The sequence below is a fragment of the Onychomys torridus genome, chromosome 2, assembly GCF_903995425.1.
Source record: "Onychomys torridus chromosome 2, mOncTor1.1, whole genome shotgun sequence".
Taxonomy (NCBI): Eukaryota; Metazoa; Chordata; class Mammalia; order Rodentia; family Cricetidae; genus Onychomys; species Onychomys torridus.
Window position 1 is genome coordinate 141,907,252 of NC_050444.1, and position 20,645 is coordinate 141,927,896.

The 20,645-nt window shown below is 47.6% G+C and overlaps 1 protein-coding gene across 3 annotated transcripts in view; it reads left to right on the plus strand.

The window, feature by feature from the left end:
- Positions 1 to 20,645, plus strand: part of Csmd2 (CUB and Sushi multiple domains 2) — a 572,883-nt gene that overhangs the window by 301,818 nt on the left and 250,420 nt on the right. For 2 of the 3 annotated variants that reach the window (XM_036179375.1, XM_036179376.1), the window contains exons 7-10: positions 2,382 to 2,459; positions 7,330 to 7,417; positions 8,107 to 8,231; positions 16,995 to 17,116. In XM_036179375.1, the coding sequence (XP_036035268.1) occupies positions 2,382 to 2,459; positions 7,330 to 7,417; positions 8,107 to 8,231; positions 16,995 to 17,116 (413 nt within the window). The remainder of the gene's footprint in view (positions 1 to 2,381; positions 2,460 to 7,329; positions 7,418 to 8,106; positions 8,232 to 16,994; positions 17,117 to 20,645) is intronic. The other variant, XM_036179377.1, reaches the window with a different exon arrangement.

A 20,645-nucleotide genomic window follows, 5' to 3' on the forward strand; every position in this document is an offset into this window, starting at 1 on the left:
GGTAGGGCTACATAGTGAAGAAAAAACTAAAATCGGTGTGGTATGCTAGAATGTTCAGGAGATGGACTCGAGATAGGCAAGATAACTGGAGCTGGAGGGGCCATTTTAATGGGGTGCTGAGTGAAGGCTCACTGGGGAAAAGGGTTTTGCCCAACCCCAACTGCTTCCAGAGAAAGGGGAGCAAGTCACAGATGTGTAAAGGGAAGCATTCTAGAGAAACTGGCAACCAAAGCAGTCAGTTTTCCTGGCACATTGTAGGAACTTTAGGGAGGCCTGTGAAACTGGAGGGGAAACATGGAGGTCAAGGAGAAAGCCATTGGGGCCAAGAGGAGAGCAGTTTGGTCCTTGTGGGCCGTTTACAGACTCTGGCTTGTTGCCAGGGGAGCACATTGCCACTAAAGAGCTCCAAGCAGAAATGGATGTAGCATGGTCTGACTCATGGGAACCTAGGATTCCTCTGACCCTTTGCTAAGAGCAGGCTACTCAGAGACAAAGGAGGAATGCAGAAGGTCATGGAAACCAGGGAAGAGATATAAGCAACTTGGGTGACAGATGTGGAGATTGTTGGAAGTGGCTCTAGACGTTGGGGAGGATTTACTGTGAGGGAGTCTGTGTGGTTTGAGTGCAAGGAGCCAAGGAGGCCAGTAAAGAACTTGTAAGGCACCCAGAGCCTGGCACATGGCAAGTGCCTGGGCACCGCTCTCACTGCTGCTGGGCATCAGTCAGCAGGGCTGAGTTAGCAGCAGAGCCAACTGACACGGCACTAGAGATGTGATTGTTCAGATGGACCAAGGTTAAAACCAGAGATGCAATGAGTCCTTGGTGGCCAGGAGAATGCCATGGAGGACAAGGGAAGCCAGACCAAGGGGAACAGATGAGGAGAAGGATGGCCTTTGTCACCTCGAGCTCTGTTTTTGCATGCCACTCAGCAAAGACCCAAGGGGCTGTCAAATGGACAGAACCGAGACTATTATTTAATCCATAGGGCAGTCACCCAAGCTCCATCCCTCAGTGACCTCCAGGACTCAGCTTCCCCTGCCCCCAAGTCAGCTAGTATGGATTGGGTCTGGCAGGACCTATTGGCTTGCCACATCTCCCCATGATGGTGAAGAGGTGACAGAGAAACCTAATCCAGCAGGTGCTGTGCAAGGCTTTAGACACAAGGCCTCCAAGTTTCCAGTGGCCAAACCCAAGGTCAAGGGATAGGAGAGAAAGAAAACTTCACCTCTGCAATGGCTACAAAATCATACCACAGGGCAAAGATACATATATAGCTGAATGGTAAAGTGCTTGCCTGATAGGCATGAGTGCTGGGTTTAATTCCCAGTACCACAAAATATCCACATACAAATAGTAGAGTATGGGAAATAGTGACAACTTGAACTTGACCTAGTTTACCACTCCCTGTCAGGGCTGGCTCAGAAATTGGGTGGGGGAGAATCGTCAGAGTGGCAGACATGCAGAGGGTGAGCTACCCATTCATCAGCTTTCCATTGCTATAGCAAATACCTGAGGCAAATTAAAAAGAAGTAAAGGTGGTTTGGGCTCGTGATTTCAAGAGGGAGCTATGATCTACCGGTTGGGCCATAGATGGCGGGAGCGCCTGGTGGGGGAGCCACTCACAATGGCAGCAGGAAAACAAAAAGAGAAACAGGGCGAATCTGGAGTCCAAAGGACCCTTTCAAGGACACATGCTTAAGACTTCATTCCCGTAAGTCCCACCTACAGAAGCTTCTAGCACCTGCCAATAGTGTCACAGGCTGACCATTGAACCCTTAGTACATAGTTGTGGGGAGAGCATTCCAGATCCAAACCTAGCCAGCTGCAGATGCTCACAAAAGACTCCCCAGGGAGAAGACTGGAATTAGTTCATACCCAGGAGCCTCAATAGTAGTGGATCTTCATTCTCAGGAGAGGCCCCAGCAAGTCCAGAGCCCTCCCGACACCACAAGGTGGCAGAGCCCCTTTCCTGCCTCCCTCAAAGGTCTGTCTATTCCTGCATGGCAGAGACCCTGCCACCTCCTGTTATTTTCCTGAACAGGGACTCTTCCCTCACATAGGACATCCCAAGCCAAAAGACAGAACAAATCCATCTTGCAGATGTGTCTAAGCTGTGGCTCATGTGGACCGTGTACAGCCCACCATAGGTAGCCATGAACGTAGTTCAATATGAAATCATAAGCTCACTGAAAATGGGATTTTTGACATTGTCATCATTGGCAATGTCTTTGTTGTTGCTGCTAGATTCCAAGGTTAGCAAGTGGTAGATGACAGTGTGATGTCACAACTGTCGAAGAGAGTGGGAACACCTCCTTCTCCAGGAACCCTGTCCAGGTCACAGACCACCCCTCCAACCGCCTTTCCTTGTCTGTCCTCTCTAGTGAAGAAGCAAATTGAACTGAAATCTCGAGGCGTGAAGCTGATGCCCAGCAAAGACAACAACCAGAAGACATCTGTGTGTAAGTCACCTGGCCCGCCCCCCATGCCAGGGCATAGGGCCTCATGCTTGGATATGAACCTCTGGTGCTGTGACCAGCTGTGACCAGCTGTGACCACAGGGAAACCAGCCTCTGCTAGATGACTTCCTTGGCCCCTCCCTCCCTCCGTCTGGGCGTGGACTCACTGAGCCTGCAGCCAATGAGCAGCCCCCGGCTGTCCTCCGCCTTCTCCTTCCATTACCTCCTTCCTCTTCCCTCCTCACTTCCCATTCGATCTGCAGTCCAGGGAGTCATTACTGAACATTTCTCTCTTTATTTTTCCTTCTGAATCACTTCCACCTCCTAAGACTGGCGTCTCTTCAGGCTGGGATCCGGAGGGGGAGGGTGTTGGCTTCCAAGGTCAGATGGTGAAGAGGAGGAAGAGACGTGTCTAATAAGCTCCTCTAAGAGTGCTGGACCTGGCTGGGCAGAGCAAAGTGGGGAATTGGGTCCTGGCTCTATGGGTCATGGGGAAATCCTGGTGGCACCCTGCTTGGGTAAAGTGCGTCTTTGAGAACTTGTTCCTGATACCCTTGTTTGGAAGATGAGAAGAGGTCTGGTACTGGGGAATGGTCTAGACCATCACGTCCAGAGAGACACCTGACGGGTCTGTGCTAAAGGGATTTAGGGTGTAAGCTTTGCGGGTAGGGTGCGGACACTCCATGTTCCTTCTGGAGCAGAGTACAGGGAGGCCACTCTGGTCCCCCAGGAATCTGGCTCTGTTTTCTTCTGGTCGATCCTTTTAGCTCCTTCCCCCGACTCCTCCTCCCCACCCTGCCTTCTGCTTCCCTCTTCTCTCGGCTTCTTCTCCTACCCATCCGTCTCAACTCCCTGATCTCATTTGTCTTCAATTGCCAGAAGTATACTTGGTAAGGAGAGATGACGGAAAGCCACCAGGTTCCCAAAATCTATGCTGGTGTCTGTGGCCAGAAGAAGGTTGGGGACAGAGGCAGCTGGGGACTAGATTGAACCAGAGTGCGGGAATTTGTCCTAGTCTCAAGTTCAAGTCAGAAGGTACTGGTGGTTGTTGGGTTAATCTGTAGACCAAAATATCTGGTGGTCCCTGCTCCAGGAGGTTGGATGACAGAAAGAAGCTAGGGGACTCTGTTTGTGTGCTTGACTAAGGACATCAGGATCAGAGATGGGGCCCTAGGAAAGCCCTGGTCCAGCCCAGGACCCTGTAGAGAATGGTCTACTTAATGCCCTAGGCCCAAGTGTAGCCATGGATACCAAGTGAACCAAGCAACTGTAGCTTTGCTGTGTACTTTGCCATAGAGCTGTAAACATGCTTAGAGAAATGTCCAGCACTGGGAGACCAAATATTTATCCCATGCTACCTAAGAAACTACTGACTCAGTTTTAACATCTGTAAAATGAGAGGGAGGCCGGCTAGGGTTCTGTATCGCATTTTACAAGTGTTAAATGCTTAGATGCTACTGGATCTAAGATGTGCCTTCCTTACTGCAGGGCAGGAGGCCCACAGAGTAGCTGAAAAAAAAATGTGAATTTGGGGTGCATTTATCTTAGAGAGAGCTCATGGTTTTCACCACCTACACATTTCTCAGGTGTCCACAACAGCTCCAAAGAAGTGAAGAAGCTAGTCTAAGGAAGTAATGTAAACAATCTTCAAACATATACATGCATGTACATACATACATATATGTGATATTTCTTCTGACAAGGTTTTAATCTCCATTGTAAGACTTCCTCAAACAGGGGTGAGTTTGACTCAAGTTGCTCCAAGGCAGCTGCTGATATCTACATGGACTTTATATTCTGCTCAGACCCCCTGCGGACAGCTGTCTTGAACTCAGGGAAGGGGTGGCCCCCACTGATCTCCTCCCCTGGCCGTGGGTTCTGGCTATGCACCTATCAGCATCTCCCTTCATTTTGGGTAGAAGGTACTGCCACAGATTTTCCTTATTGTGAGGCTGTCATCGAGGGTGGGATTAGGCTTACCCCAAGAGTTCTTGACCTCCAGCAGCCAACAGCAAGTCAAACACAAGTGTCTGGTTTAGACCGGCAGTGAGGGCAGAAAGTTCCAAAGACATTGGTGATGCCTTTTGCTTCTGCAATTCACATAGTCATCTGATCCTTGGATGTAAGTTTGCTTGTTTCCTGGAGAGCTTTCAGAGGACTACTATCAGTACCTTGGGAAAGGGTGCTGGCTGGATGTGAGCTGTGTCAACGGGTTTGTAACTTCTGGATGGTACCCAAACCTCAGGGGCTGGCTGACTTCTGGGAGGCAGGGCAGTGGCCTTTGTCATTGTTAGCTCTGGTTCAGCATCACCTGCTTCCTGCATGGTGGTCAGTACTGAATGAGAAGGCAAAAAGAAGTGGTGGGAACTTCTGCAAATTCTCAAGGTGCTGCCAAGGGGTGGATGTCTCCATGGGCCAGGGACCTTGCTATGGGTGTGGTCCATGGACAAGCTAAACAGGAGGGACCCGGGAAAGATGGGCAGTGAGCTTAGACTCTGCTACTGGGATGGTCCACAGGCTGAATGCCAAAGCCATCAGGGGCAGCTCTTGGGATGAGGGACCATCTTCCCCTCCTGGTTACCGCCTTTACTCCCCAAACACCCTCTGTCCTGGGGACCCGTTACCTTCCTGTCCTTGTGGAAAAAACACCATGGCTCCCTGAAAACTCATTCTGCTTCGGAGACTTGCTGTCCCAGCCTACAGGTTTCAGGGTTGGTGGGAATAGTTCTGTTAAGCTGGAGATGTAAAAACTTGGGAAGTGCAGGCTTGATAAGGAAGAGAACAGGGTCAAGACTGATGTCCAGAAAGATGGCCTGCCTCAACCTGGCAGTGTAGAACCACACAATAGGCCTTGGTGGCATTGCTACACAGCCAAGAGTTGAGCCTATGTCTGGTTTGAGCCGTAAGTGTTCCGATTCCCTGGTCAACAGTCCCCTTGGAGGTGTGAGCAGGGGCTGCTCCAGGCCTCCACTCGCAGCAGTGAGCCGAAACCTCAGCATTGGCTCGCCTTCCATCCACTCCCAGTGTCCTCGCAGCCCCAGCTCAAGAGGCACCTACTCTCCCTGTTCTGCCTTAGCCTTCTGCATTCTCTGGCGAACCTCTTTCCCTCATCCACTCCTGTGTCACACACCTCACCAAACTCTTGCAGTTTGACCTTGACGTGAATGAACACAGAACTTCCTTCAATAAGGAAGACCCTTCTGCCACCCAGGACTCTTTAGTTTTGTTTTGGATCTTGGGTTCATATTTTTTTTCTCACTATGTGGCCCTGGCTGACCTGGAACTTACTGTGTAAAGCAGGCTGGCCTCGAACTCACAGAGTACACCTTCCTCTACTGCTCAAGTGCTAGAATTAAAGGTGTGTCACACACCAAGCTACATTGAACTCTCCAATAGTCCCCTATTCCTGTGTATTCAGGATAAGACTCAGACCCCTCCAAAATCTTCTATCTGAAGCCTCGTGTTTCATCTTGATACATCCCCCTCCCTAAACTCTAGATGCACCTGACACCCCCAGTTTCTCTGTCTCCACCTCACTCTTCTGACTTCTGCCTTTGTCACTGTCCCCATGTGTCTAAACCTCACCCCTTTAGAAGATCCATGTCCAATGCCACCTCCTCTGGGAAAACCTGTACACTTCTCCCAGTAATGTGTGACTGGCCCCTCCTCTCAGCACCCCTTCATCACCTCCCACTTTGGGCTCTGAAGTTCCTTCAATGCTTCATGGCTTCCCTCAACAGGAAACTCCTTGAAGACTGTGGTCATTCCTGACCACCCTTGGCAGCTCCCCTTGTAGCCCAAAAAGGGCCTCACTGAGTATGTGCCCTCCATGGGGAATGAGTGAGTAATGTGTAAGTGGGTGATGGAGTACCTCTCTCACATTGTGGGGTGCTGAGTGGGAGAGGGGAATATGAGCAAGCTCGGAGACTGTTGCTATAGACCCCCTGTAACCACTCAGTTGCTGTTAGAGTCATGGGATTGGTGGGTCCGCGAATGAAACTCCTCTGATTGGGAATCCAGAGGTATGAATTTAGTCCAGCCTGGCCAATGTGAACCATCAAAACTAATGAGCAGGCAGGGACCTAGGAGCTGCCCTCTGTCTGCACTGTGTTTGTATCCGCCGTCCTAGACCAGCTCTGCGCTAGCTCAGGCAGGCATGCATATGGTTTTTGTAAAAAGGTGTGAGACTGTCATAGAAGTACCCTAGATAACATGTGGTTGGTGCACTTGGCCAGTACCATTGGGAGGCCTGGGGCAGAATATTCTGGTACTTGCTTACTGTGGTTTGATAGGGGTCTAATGAGAAGAGGGCTCTCAGAAGAAATGACCATATCTGAGCTCAAGGCCCTGCTTTGAACTTGAAGCTGCAACTCTCTCTCTCTCATTCTTTACCGTTTCTGATCATGCATTCACCTTTTATTTAACTTTCTTTGAGTCATCTCTCCATCTGGGACTGAGGGCGGGGCGGGGAGGGGCGGGGCGGGGCGGGGAGGGGCGGAGTCATCTCATCTAGAGTCTCCATCCCTGGATCTGAAGTGCAGGATGGGGAGGTCACCAGAGCCTTTGGATAGTCCACTTCTGGCCACTGGTGTGGGACGAGGGAACAGGATGGTTGTCAGGGAGGAGGGCTGTCTCAGAGCCCACATGATCCCCAAGAATTTCGCTTGGATTTTTCTTGCAAAGGCATTTATCAAAAGCAGCCTCCCACCTTTCACAGTCAGGAAAACCCTGTCCAATAGAGAGCCCCAACATCCTCCACAACTCTGGGGGAGCAGGGCCTCATCCTGTCTCCTCCTCCCACCTGAGACATTGCCTAGCCCAGTGCCTTCCTGAGACTGTCTATCTATGTATGTACTGTTTTTTTGCCTTGTAGTAACTCAGGTTGGTGTGTCCCAAGGACATAATATGTGTCCAGACCCTGGAATACCTGAAAGGGGCAAAAGACTAGGCTCAGACTTCAGGTAAGACCTGCTGGGGGACTTCCCAGCTGCAAATGGGGCTGGGTGGCCTGGGTGTGGGGGAGGACAAGACCTGCTTTTCCTGGAGGAGGGGTGGAGGGGGGAATGGGTGCAGGAGTGACACTAGGGGGGGAAGCTGTGGTCTCTCCTTGTCTGATCCTTGGAAGGATATCACTGCCTTTTGAGGTGTGGGGGGGTGGATATCACTAAAACATGCCCATGTTAAATATCACAAAATGCATGCAGACAGAGTTCAAAGGGTCACTCTTTGACCCATTACATAATGGTGGCAGGCCTACAGTCATCTGGTGTACCTCAGAGCTCCTCAGGTGGTAAATTTGTTGCAGAGGTTTGTATTACCAAGGCATCTTCCCATATTCCTCCTCTTCCACCTGGTCTATGGGTACCATCCACCCACTCTTAGCCCTAATTGATACTTACTTCACAACAGTGCTCTCTGCTCACAAAGTCACCTTTTAACCAAACCCCAAACCATCAAATGTTCCCAAACAACTAAGATGAAGGGCAGCTGTGTCCTCCAGCAGATTCTTAGCTGTGAACAGAAGAGCCCAGATGAAAGGCCAGGAGAAAGAACTTTCCCCGGGAGACATGTTTCGGGAGCCAGGGCATCCTCCTCAGGGCAGGGCTTAGCAGGCCCAGGGAGTAAACTTACAGCACCCCTTGTCTCCCAGGCTAGGATCCAGCGTCCAGTTCACCTGCAACGAAGGTTATGACCTGCAAGGGTCCAAGCGGATCACCTGCATGAAAGTGAGCGACATGTTTGCAGCCTGGAGCGACCACAGGCCGGTCTGCCGAGGTGAGGGCACCTGCGAAAGGGAGGCTGTTGAGACAGGCTGGGTGGGCCTGGAGACCTGGGCCCTCTCCAAGGCCGGCTCATCTTGCTCTCTACTGCTCCCTAGAACTCAGGTCCTGCATCTTTGACTAATTGCTACGTTGACCGTCATCTTCTCTGTGTTGAGGCCTTTGCTATGAGCAGGCGTAGAGAGGTGGGGAGACGGACAGAGCCCCTGCCCTGCATGGACTTCATAGTCTGACAGGAGAGGTACACAGGAAGCAGGTTGCTGACACAGGGCACAAGAGATCAGAACCACACAGAAATAGAAAAGCAAGTCACCCCTTAACTCTTGTGTTAGATCCATCCATTATGACAGAGACGCACCCCAGCCTTCTGCCCCCCAGCTCTCTCATAGCTTTGCCCACACTCTGCAGTAAGCAGATCTGTGGCTTCTGAAGCAACACTTTTAGCAGCACAGAGACAACATGGAGTGTGGCATCAAAGGAATGCTCTGTGGGCCTCTCTGACAGCATACCTGTCCATCCTGTCCTCCAAGGCCTACTGTCCACATTCCCACCTGTCGCATAAACCAAAGAAGACTGCCTGCCAATGGCCATAAATGATCTTAAAATACTGGAAGCCAGTGCAAGGCCATCGATGGGCAGGGTGGCACCCAGCTGTTAGCCCTGGAGAGCTGAGGACCCCTCTTGGAGAGAAGGTCTATCTAAAAACCCACTAAAATGGTTCTATTCTGGATCCTTCTGACCAAAGGGGATGCTTTACTTTGTAAGCACCTTTGCATCAAGATGAAATTCATGCAGAGCGAGAGAGGGCTGTGGAAGAGAACTAAACCATTATTATACAGAAGAACAAACAAAGTTGGAGCTAAATTATGGTCTGTCTTATAAATGTATTGATGAGGAATCTGGAAGAGAGTCATGAAAATACCTTCTAAACAGGCCTTGTATTCATGCCTATTCGTTCAACTTTAAGATGGCCACAATCTACAGCATATGCTGTACTTTGCTCCTTTCTACCATGTTATTCCAAAGAGTCTCCATAGCTACCACCACCTTTAAAAACAAAAAAACAAAGACACAGAGGAAAGAATCCTCAGTATAACTGAGAGTTTGGACAGATCCCCTGTTATCCTCTGGGCTAACCTTCTTCCCCTCCAAATGTACTCAACAGTACCTGCCCACTCTCAGTTGCAGGGTTCAGGATGCTGAATGGGCAATGTGATGTAAGCTTGGCAGGTACTAGAAGGAAGATGGACATCCTGTAGAGGGCAAGGGACTCCCATTTTAGTCAACATTCAAAGCAAGGCCTTATACATAATAGGTGCTTTATAACAAACGTTGAATGGAATGGATGAACAACTGAATGGCACATGAGTTCAGGTGCAGAACTCTAAGATGGCAGCTGCATAGAAAGGCATGGAATGGCTGGGCGGTGGTAGCACATGCCTTTAATCCCAACACTCGGGAGGCAGAGCCAGGTGGATCTCTGTGAGTTCAAGGCCAGCCTGGGCTACCAAGCGAGTTCCAGGAAAGGCGCAAAGCTACACAGAGAAACCCTGTCTCGAAAAACCAAAAAAAAAAAAAAGGAAAAGAAAAGAAAGGCATGGAGTATCCAGTCTGTAGACCAGCAGACCCTCGTCCAGTCTGTCCCTTCAGAGTGTCTTTTAGAAGCCAGCACAGCTAAGCCTTCACACTGTGGTGAGATCCTTTCCCTTGGAGGAAGGTTAATTTTAGTCATGGCAGTTTATTCACAAGAAAAGGCCCAGGATGGGGAAGGGCTAGCATTCTAGAAGTGTTTTTGTCGAACAATGTACCCATTTATTTTTTTCTCCAGAAAGGTTGTGGGCCCCCTCCAAGCCATCCCTAGGAAATCTAACACTGGACTAAACTCTCCACACACTTTCACTGGCGGCTTTCCCCTTTGTTATCCCATTACACGCCCTGCCAGTGTGACAGTGGTGGCCATCCACATGCAGCCATTGCCACTCCGTAACTGTGTGTCCTTGGGCCCTCACCTTCCCCTCTCAGAGTCCCCTTTCCTTCCCCAATAAATTGAAGACACACGGCCCCAGTACCCCAGAGCATCACCAGGTGAGGCAGTGAACTTGACAGTGCTCATTCAGGGGTGGCTTCGGGGCACCCAAGGGGCTCCCATGCACACCGGTGAAGCCTCCCCTGCTCATACAGCTGGTCCTCAGCTGGAGCTGCAGAGCACACCTTGTCCTCTGGTGGCCATTGGTTCTGTCAGAAGCCACTGTCCTATCTTCTGCGGTCCTGTAGCTGGCCAGCTCGGCTAAGGCCCTTCATTAGCCTCCACCACAGCACCCCGGTTATCGAAGGAGAAATCCACTCACTCCTTCATTGAGCAAGGCACATTGTTGAAGGAGGGAGAGGGACAGCTCTCCATACAGCCTGACCCTCCTCCTGCCTTCTCCTGCCTTCCTCCTCATGGTTCCTCTTGCACAGGCTGAGGAGAGGGAGGCAGTGGAAAGGCCAAGGCATAGACTGAGGTGATCTTTCCCCAGCTTTCCATCAAGAGCAGAGCTCCGTTTTAGATGCAGTGGTCTCCTCAGGCAGTCTTGGAGGCTCCCCCACACACACCCCAGATCATTTGTTCTAAACTAATTAGAATTTCTGCTGTAATTGTGATTTCTTTTTTTTCTTTTTTCTTTTCTTTTTTTTTTTTTTTTTTGGAGGGGTGTAGTGGGCAGCTTGGGTGAACTATTAAAAAGGGGACAAAAGTCCTTCAATTACACAAAGCTCCACTTTGAAACAGGTTGCCAAAGGATGCCAATCTGAAAGCACTCGGCCTCCATACATGGGGTATTGTTTTTCCTCCGATGCGTGTAAAATATGGTGTGCCTTTAATTATTCACTTTTCCACACAATTAATTATACTAAAACACACAGACAGGCAAATAATAGGCTCTCCATAAATGTTTGAGGGCCACCAGAATGAATCGGATTTTTGATTGATGTGAATGAGGATGATGGAACTGTGCCTTCATTTTGGAAGTTTTGAAACTGATGGTGTGTTCCAGCTCTCCTTTCCCTCCCCTCAGAAGTTAGCCTCTGTGTTGGCTCCTAGGAAACCTTTGCACATCTGTCTGTCTGTCCGTGTGTGTGTGTGTGTGTGTGTGTGTGTGTGTGTGTGTGTGTGTGTGTTGTCTGTCTGTCTGTGCATATGCATTTAGAAAATAAAATAATTTTGGATGGATGGAATACCATACTTGGACTTTACATAAAGGACTCAAAGGACTTTAAGTTCAAGTTCCATCTTTGTTATTAACAAGCTAGATGACAGAGAAGACATTGCTGAAATGGATCTACATCTTTTCCCTTGACTATAATATGGAAGGGAGAGGAACATGGGAACTGTGCACAAGGCAGGCTGGACTAAATGGCATAGTCATTACTGATGTCTGTCTTCCTCCTTGGTGGCCATCACAAGATCAAATTCCTGAGCCAAACCCTTGAACACTGGTGTCCAAGTTATATTCCCTCCTCTCTCCCCCTGCCTTCCCCTCCCCTCCCCTTCTTCCCTTCCCTCCTTCCTCTCTCCTCTTTCCTTTTCTAGTGCAGATGTCTTACTGAGTCACTAGAACCCATGCTTCATTGTCCCAGTCCTAAGAATGTCCCCAAGACCCTTACCTGGATGTGCTAATGATAAAACTCCCATTTATTAAGCCATTTATACTTGTCTAAAGCATCGCACTAGGCATTTTTCATCATTTCCTTATGAGGCAAGTGGCAATAACCATATTTCATGTTGAGCTGAAGCTTCTAGTAGTTGACCAACTTGCCCAAGGGCACAAAGCCAATCAATTGAGCTGTTTCAACCCCTTGCTGCAAAGGCTCTGGGCTGCTTGCACTTGAGAAGTGCACCTGGACCTCCTTCAGAGTTGGAATGTGGGGGAACAGTGTGGAGCAGCTCCCCCACCTGGTTGATCGCTTTGTTTTGACTGAATTTCAAATATATAGAAAAATTACCATCAACATAACATGCTGAGAACTCCCATCTGAGATTTCTGCGACTGCTCTGAAAGAGTTGGTGGAGGAGGAGGAAAGTGTGGGTCAGAGGAGGAGGAAGAAAACCAATGCATGCATGTTGTTTCTCAAGCAGAGATGGGCCATTGAGGTATGATACTCCAGAAAGGTCAAGGGTTAACTGCCAATGGGTTAAATGACTTGGCACAACTTTGGAGCTGTTCTGCAGAGAACTGGGAGGGAATCCAAGGAGGACCAGGGATAGAAGGCTGGCTTGTTTTGATGGCTAACCTTGGATCTGTGGTGTGGACACTGTTGTCCCAGTGGCCACCAGGCCCTGGAGTAAAAAGAACAGACAGGATGTTTGAGCCAAGGTAGGCTTTTGAACAGGTCAAGATGAAGGTGTGGAAGGAGCTGGAGATACTAGTCTTGAGGTCCAGTCTGAGTGGGAAGAAAGGGGGTCAGGAGGGTCCAATAGATGGGAAGAAGTGTAGAGGTCAGTGGACTAGAAGGGCTTAGGATGTAAGGCACTAGGGATGATGTGAACACAGTGTCCCTGCTAGGAGTATTAGTGATTGTGTGTGTGGCCACAGATGTGCTGCTCCTGGAATGAGGGGACAGTGGTCCAGATCCTATAGAAGGGACCAGCATTTCAAAGCGGCCACCTCTCTACTATAGCAGGATAAATATCAGCAGGCAAGGTTATACCTTGGGGAGTCAGGAAGAGGATGTGTCTGCTAAATAGCTTCCTGTTTCCTCCAAATACAGAAAGGCAGTAAAATCATCAGCCAGGAGAACAGAGCAGGGTATAGGAGAGGGTGAGAGGTCTGAGAGTCCTATGGAAGGCAGGAGAGAGTCTTTGAGCAGCAGGAGCAGGTGAACTGACAGAGCAGGGCTGTTGGGCAATTTCTAGGAAAAGTTTGAGATGGATAATGAACCTATAGAGACAGCTTTCTTTCTCCTGTGATTTTTGTTTCCATCAAAGCTCAATTATGTGAAGGCAGATATGAAGAATATTGAGGAGATGATTCAGGATTGATGTCTCTGAGGCAACTGATTAGAGGAGAGAGAAGAGAGACTTGAGATTTGCAGAAACATGACCATAATGGTGGACTAAGCTGAGTTAGGATGGGAGGGACAATAGAAACTGGAAGAGACCCTGCTGGTCTCCATGGGTCCCATATAAGTTCCAGGAACTGTCAGACATTTGTAGAAGGACATGGCAGCAGAAGGAACCAGATGTTCAGTGTAGAAGATGACAGAAGCAGGGGTCGGTGAGGAGAAGAAAGGCTCCTGATAGACAGGAGGCTTTGGAAGACGCTGTAGCTGCAGTGGGGTAGGGGGAGGCCAGATGTGATAGTGCATGCCTGCATATCTAATACTGGGCAGGTTAAGGCAAAAGACCAAAAGTTCTAGGCTAGCCTAGGCTACGTAACAAGACCTAGTCAAAAAAAAAAAGTAACTTGTATGAGGTAACTTGCTCAAGGATAGAGGGAGGTCAGTCATGGGAGAAGCTAGAGCAGGCAGCCTGGATCATGGGAGAAGCTAGACAGGGGACATTTGCACTGCATACCCCTTGCGCTTGAAGTGCTCCCTACTTTAGAGTCAAAGTATTTCTAGACTAGAATTGGCTGTGGGTCTAGGTGGTGTCTCCCTACAGTTCCCTAAGGTCCTGTTCCCAGCCACACAGCACAGTGATGTCCTGAGGAAGAGTGAGAAGCCCAGGAGATGGGGAGAAGTCTCTAGAGAAGAGGCTAGATGGGAAAAGGCAAATAGGAAGATACATTCATTCATTGATTCAGACGCTGTCTGAGAAGCTACCATTTGGCCAGCCCATCTGGGTCACAGCAAGGTGCTCTCCATCTGCTGGTGGGATCCCTGGAGCTGGCCGCTCAAAGGGAAGGAGTCTGTCTGTCTGCAGCATCCCCTGCCTGACCTTGCAGACAGCAGACAGAAAAATCAACCAAGATTCCATCCGGAACCTGTCTTAAGGTACTCGGTGTTAACTATCTGCAGACTGTAATATTTTAATTAAACCCCTCCAAGTCCTTAAAGTGGTAAATGCTTTTTGACCTATTCTCTCTAATTATAAAGGCATATCTTAACACATGGCAAATACTGTCTAATTCTTGGAAACAAGCACAGGATAAATGGAGTCTTTTGGCAGCAAAATCAGACTTCCCAGAAGAGGTGGGAGATGCTGCCCGGGGAGCTGTGTGAGATGCTCTGCAGGGCTAGAGTACTGCATGCTCAGGTCCTCTTTGTAAAGGTGGGTGGGATCACATCAGAGGGAAAAGCCTATGTAAAGGAGCTTCCTGGGCTTCCTGAGAGGTGGCTCAGTCAGGAAGGTGTTTGCCACACAAGCATGAGGACCTCCAGAAGCAATGTAGTAAAAAAGAGAAGAGGGGGAGGAGGAGGAGGAAGGCCATGTGTAGCACCATGTACCTGTAATTCCAGCCCTAAGGAGGCAGAGAAAGCAGGGAGCTGGGACTTGCCTGCTAGCCAGTATAGCAAAATTGGCAAGCTGTAGACTCAGTAAAAGATTCTCTCTCAAAAAGCTCAGGTGGGAAGTGATTGAGTAGTAAGACATCCATGTGCTCCTATATATAATTGTCGATAGAGACACACATAGAAACTTCAAGAAAGCTAGGCTAGCACTCCTTAGCCTGGGAGGAAATCTTGAATGTAAAGAAGAGTAGTGAGTGTGGCACTGGGACTTGGGACCCCTTTGTGGAATACTGAGACCGTCCCTGTCACAGGAGCCTTCCTGGCTGCCATGGAGTATAATTTCACTCCACCAGAACTCACTGAGGTGCTGACACCTGCCCCATTTGGAAAAAGAGGCTGGTCCGGACAGAGGGGTTTCTCACTCCTGCAGGCCTGAAGAGCCAGATTTAGACTGGAAAGGCTAAGTTGCCGAGCCCCCAAGATTGGTCTATCCTCGTCTATGCCATCCTCCCCAAGTGTGACCTGTAAGGCTAAGTGTCTCACAGCACGGAATGAGAGGAGCAGTTGGTGTCAAAACTCAATTCAGGAGCTGAGGAGATGGCTCAGTGGATACGGTGCCTGCTGCACAGACGCAAGGACCTGAGTTTTAATCCCAAGCACCTGTGTAAATGCTGGTTGTGGCAGTGCACATCTTCAGCCTCACGGCTAGGGAGTTCTGGGGACTCGATGGCCTGCCAACCTAGCCAAATCAGTGAGCTCCAGGTTCAGTTGAGTTGAGAGACTAGTCTCAAAAAATAAGCTGGAAAGCAATGGAGAAATACACCTAATGTTGACCTCTGCTCTGCGAGCACACACAGGAACCTCACACACATGCACACAAAATAAATTCAATCCATATCGGAGCTCAGTGGTGAGGGACAATTCCTGCAGGTGCAGAATGAGGTGAATCACCAAAACCATCAGTGCTTACCCAGAGCACCTCAAAGCAGCCGGATAACTACACCTGCTGTGCTCATATGTGAGGGCTCTCAAGTCCTCATGTATGCCTCCAGTTTGGGTGGTGGTCCTTGAGAGAGGTGGGGCCCTGCTGATGTTTTTCTGAGCCCAAATTCTGGCTGGTCCATAGTAAATGTTGGAATGAATGATCGTGGGAGTCAGTGCACACAGTGAGCGGTAATTCATTATGCCTGGGAGGAAGCCCTGGGACCTGCTTCTCAGACCCCTGGGAGGGGCTCCCTGTGAAAGCCTGACGCTTTGTCATGCCTGGCTCCACACAGAGGAGCTCCAGGAAGTTTGAGGTCATCAACAGAAAGCAACTCTGACAGCATGTCCATTTCACATGCTTAAGCCTGTTGAGTTTGCGTGCTCTGTCTTTACTGTTAGGCACTCTGCCTGCAATTGGGATGAATTGCCATGTGGGCCATGACAGCCCAGGCTCACAGAGCCCTTTATTAAAATGGCTGTGTGCTAACGTTGAAGAATGGGGTGGCTAGGACTCTGTGCACATGTTTTTAAACGGCAGCAAACACCTAGACCCAACGTGGAACCTTAAATGAGATCAATCACCCCTTAATCTAATTAGTTTCGAAGCTATTTTAAAGAGCTTAATTAGATTAAGCCGTGATTGATAACACTTTATATCTACTTGAGGAGAGTACTTCTAATTCACCTTGAGTCTTTATGCTTCCAGTCAAAAGCCTGTTCCAAGGCCCGGGCTGGGTAGGGAATGGATGAGGGAAGCAACAGGCTGACTCTGAAGCCATTCTGGTGCCTGGAACTGGATTGAGTCAGGCAGTTTGGTAGAGTCCCTGGGCACAGGCATTCTGAGACCAGTATGGTGGCCTTCACTGGGACATCCTGAGACTCTAGTTCAAGAAGCCTGCAAGGTGGTAAGGGAAGGACTGAAATCAGGCTACTAAGCAAGCAGTCTAGGGGTTCAGTGCAGTATGCAACTGGTTTGGAGAAATTAGCTATAAAAAGGAATGAAGCAGAATGCTTGGTGTGTCCCTAGGTGCCTGTGACCCACCCAGCCCTGGTCTGCACACTCTCTAGGAAGGTGAGCTGCCTTCTCTCAATGGCGTTGGGGAGGAAGAGTAGACTTCAGGAGAGTGCTGAGCCTACCTTGGCAGTTCATAACTGCCTATAGGACAGCACTCCAGACACTGTGACTTCCCTCTGAGCCTGCTGGGAAAGGTGGGCATGGATGCAGAAAGCAGGTGGTTTCTGGGTAGAATGCGTCCAGGTGGCATCTCTTCTGGGCTGTGTGTGGGAGACGGGAAGAACTGGATCTGCTCTAAACTGAAACGTCTATCTTATCTCCTCTCCACAGCCCGCATGTGTGATGCCCACCTCCGAGGCCCCTCGGGCGTCATCACTTCCCCCAACTTCCCCATTCAGTATGATAACAACGCACACTGTGTGTGGGTCATCACAGCACTCAACCCCGCCAAGGTAAGGCTCCCATAGTGGGGGAATCAGGGTCCTGCGGGCAGGTGCAGGTTAAAGACAGATTGCCTACAAAGGACTGCCAATCCACCAACCTCCTGCTGGTAGTTTCTCTGCAGAGAACCTCCATTTGCTTTTACTGGGTATTGAATTTAAAAAGCAAAAACTTTATAAGACATAAGGAAGATATAAATAACATTAATCCAAGAAACACTGAGTATCCATGTTCCAGCCTAAGAAAAAGAAAGGAAATCAGCTATTTTGGTGGTGCTCCACCCAGACCAACCCTCTCCCATAATCAGCACCTTCAGACACAGCCATAGCCAGAAGTGTGCTTGTTATTCTTGGACATGCTTACTTATGCGTAACTGTGTGTCCTTATAGCACAGTGCTTTGTGTGCCAGCATTTGAACTGCACATCAATGTAATCTTGTTTTTAATGAACTCCCTCACCATTTATCTAGGCAGTATGCAGTCCTACCCTGTTATCCGAAATCTTTCATGCATTCATGCCTGTCACTAGGGGATTGTAGTTGTTGGGGGGGGGGTGTTTTTTCAATTCCAAGTATTTTTTGTTATCTTAAAAAAATGTAACAGTCTTGCCAAGGTCCACAGCAACCTGTCTGGACCATTTAAACTCTGTCTGATTTGTTGATGCTGGGCCCTTTGGTCCATGAATACAGTATGCCTTTTTACTTGCTTAGGGTTTCTTTAATGGCTCTCAATAAACTTGTCTGGATTACAGTTCTTCCTCATTTCTTGATATATTTGATCCTAAATACTATATCTATATCTTATATAAATATAGCAGTATGATTTGTATAAATATAAAATCATGGCTTTCAAAATTCATCACCTACATGTTTCTTGATGCTCATTCAAAAATGTAATCAATTTCTGTAGTTTGATTTTCTGTACACATAGCAAATATCTTGAGTTCATTTTTCTGAGATTTCATTGTCAATGTCTGCATCAGCTGTTGGCATCTGCAAAGAATGATGGTTTTATCTCTTCCTTTCCAGTCCGTTTATCGTTTGTGATGGTGGTAGATTGATGTTGAGTGGAATTTGTTTCTTCACTATTCTGTGTAATGTTTCCTGGAGAATGTTTCTTTTTAATATAGAAAGTCTCCCCTTTGGGACTTGGGGGAGTGTCTTTCACATCCTAGTTTCCCAAGACTTTTTATTGAGGATCGATGTTGAATTTTATCAAACAACTTCCCACACCGGCGATGCCATCTTTGTTCTGCTCCTGGATCCTCATCCTGTAGGGAATAGGGTTGTTGGCTCTCCCAATGCCACTGGTCTCATTCCTGGGTCCTCTACTCATCACTTAGTGTGGACACATTCCTACTCATCTGTCTTTAATTTTATTAACATCTCATTTAACAATGTCTTTCTATTTTGTTAGCTCTGTTCTTTTATTTTATCCTTGCCAGAATTTTGTATCAAGGAAATGCTGGCTTCATAAAGCAGTTTGAAAAGTGTTTCCCTCTGCCTCCTGGGATTGTCAGTGGAAAATTGCAATAACTTCTGCCTTGAAAGTTTTGTGAACTTTTTCAGCCTAAGTGTCTAAATCTGATGTTGGGGGATTTAGAGTACAGATTCCATGTCTGTAATGACTGAAGGTCATTTGTTTTTGTCATGAGTCCGTTTAACTAAAGTTCCCAAAGTATTATATATACAATTATGCTTGCTGTTTCTTACTGTAGCCACAATGTCTGCTAATATTGTGCTTTTGTGTCATTTTCCTTTCTGATTTACATCTTTAAAAAAATTGGTATTGCCAAAAGCTACATGTCTGCTAGTCTCTTCAAAGAACTGAGTTTGATTTTGTTAATACTCCTTGAAAAACATTTTCTGTTTCACCAATTGCTGTTGTTCATCATTTCTTTCCTTCTGTGCGTTCAGTTTTATTTTATTTTCTAGTCTAGCATTTTATTCTTCCTGCTTAGTCCGTTGTTTTCAACCTTATTTCAGCATCTAAGGCTACAAATATCCCTCTGATAATTATTTTAACTATACTTCTACAAATTTATATACAATATATATAGCATGGCTCCAATTTCAGTTCTGATAGTCACTTGGTTTTAATTTGTATTTTTAAGATTTATTTGTTTATTTATTTTTATATTTATTTTATATATTTGAATGTTTCATATATATATACATACATACTTGTATATATGTACATGGGCACCACATGTGTGCCTGGCATCTGAGGAGGTCAGAAGAGAGTATTGGATCTCCTGGAACTGAAGTCACCATGTGGATGCTGAAAACCAACCCCAGGTCCCCCGCCAAAATAGCAAGCACTCTTAACCACTGAACCCCCCTTTTTTGTAACTTTGGTGCTAAATAATGATCCCAGGGCCTCACACATGCTAGGCAAGTGCTCTACCACTGATCTACACCCCAACCCTGTTCTGAATTTCTTCCGCCTTCCATCATTGTTTCATCTTTCAGTCATGAGTTATTTAGAAATATATCCGGATGTTTAAACAATAGAATTTTCTGGTTATATAAATGACTGGTTATAAAGTTTATGCGTAAGGAAAACTGTATATTGAGTCACTTGATATTAATTGAGGTTTTTGTTTGGTTGGTTTTTTGTTTTGTTTTGTTTTGTTTTGTTGGTTTTTTTTTGCATCAGAAGTGGTCATTTTTTCACCTGTATTCTGTGGGTGCTTGACAAAAACAGATGTATTTTTCAAGGTGCATTTTGCAGTTTTTGTGTTCCTGTTTCTCCACCACATCAGGCTCGTTGGTTGTGTGTGTCTCGTGTCTTAACTGACTTCTTTGCCTTCACTGATGCCCTATGAGAGAGGGATGGTAAAATGCCCACTATGACTGGGCGTGTCTGTTTTTCTCTGAAGTTCTGTCCATTTTTGTGCCCTGTATTTTGAGACTGTGTAATTAGAGACACAAGTTGAACACTGCATGCTTTCCTGGAAGATCAACTATTTCAAAAGGATTGTGTAATGACTCTCTACTGGTACTAATTTTTTTCCTTGAAGCTTCCCTGCCCCTCCCCCACACCCAGCAATTAGATCAAGTGTCTCTTAGTGTCTACCTTATCTTTTCTATTCATTTATTTTCAACTTTTACTTGATGCTTTTTGGTGCTTTGTGCGTAGCTGGTTTGTTGTGGGTTTTTTTTTTTTTTTTAAGACTAATAGTTTTCAACTAGAGAATTCATACTATTTAATCACACAGTTCTGTCTATTAGAGTTAGCCCAAAATACTCTGGAAATATGCGTGTGTATATTTAAAAAGCCCTGAGTTCTATCGTTTTATGTTTTCTTCTTCCTGAGAGGTCAGGGATCTCAAAACACCACCCTCGAATGGCTCCACTGTCCTCTGTCGCGTGGTTTCCCCAGCACAACATTGCCTCCCACACTCTGTGGTGTCACTGTTTAATAAGCCAGCGCTGGCTCAGGCTCCTGGTTCAGGCTCCTGGCTCAGGCTAACTTGTGAGTTCACTACCTCCCAATTTCCAGTCGCTTCCATCACAATCCCACTCCATAGAATCACCTT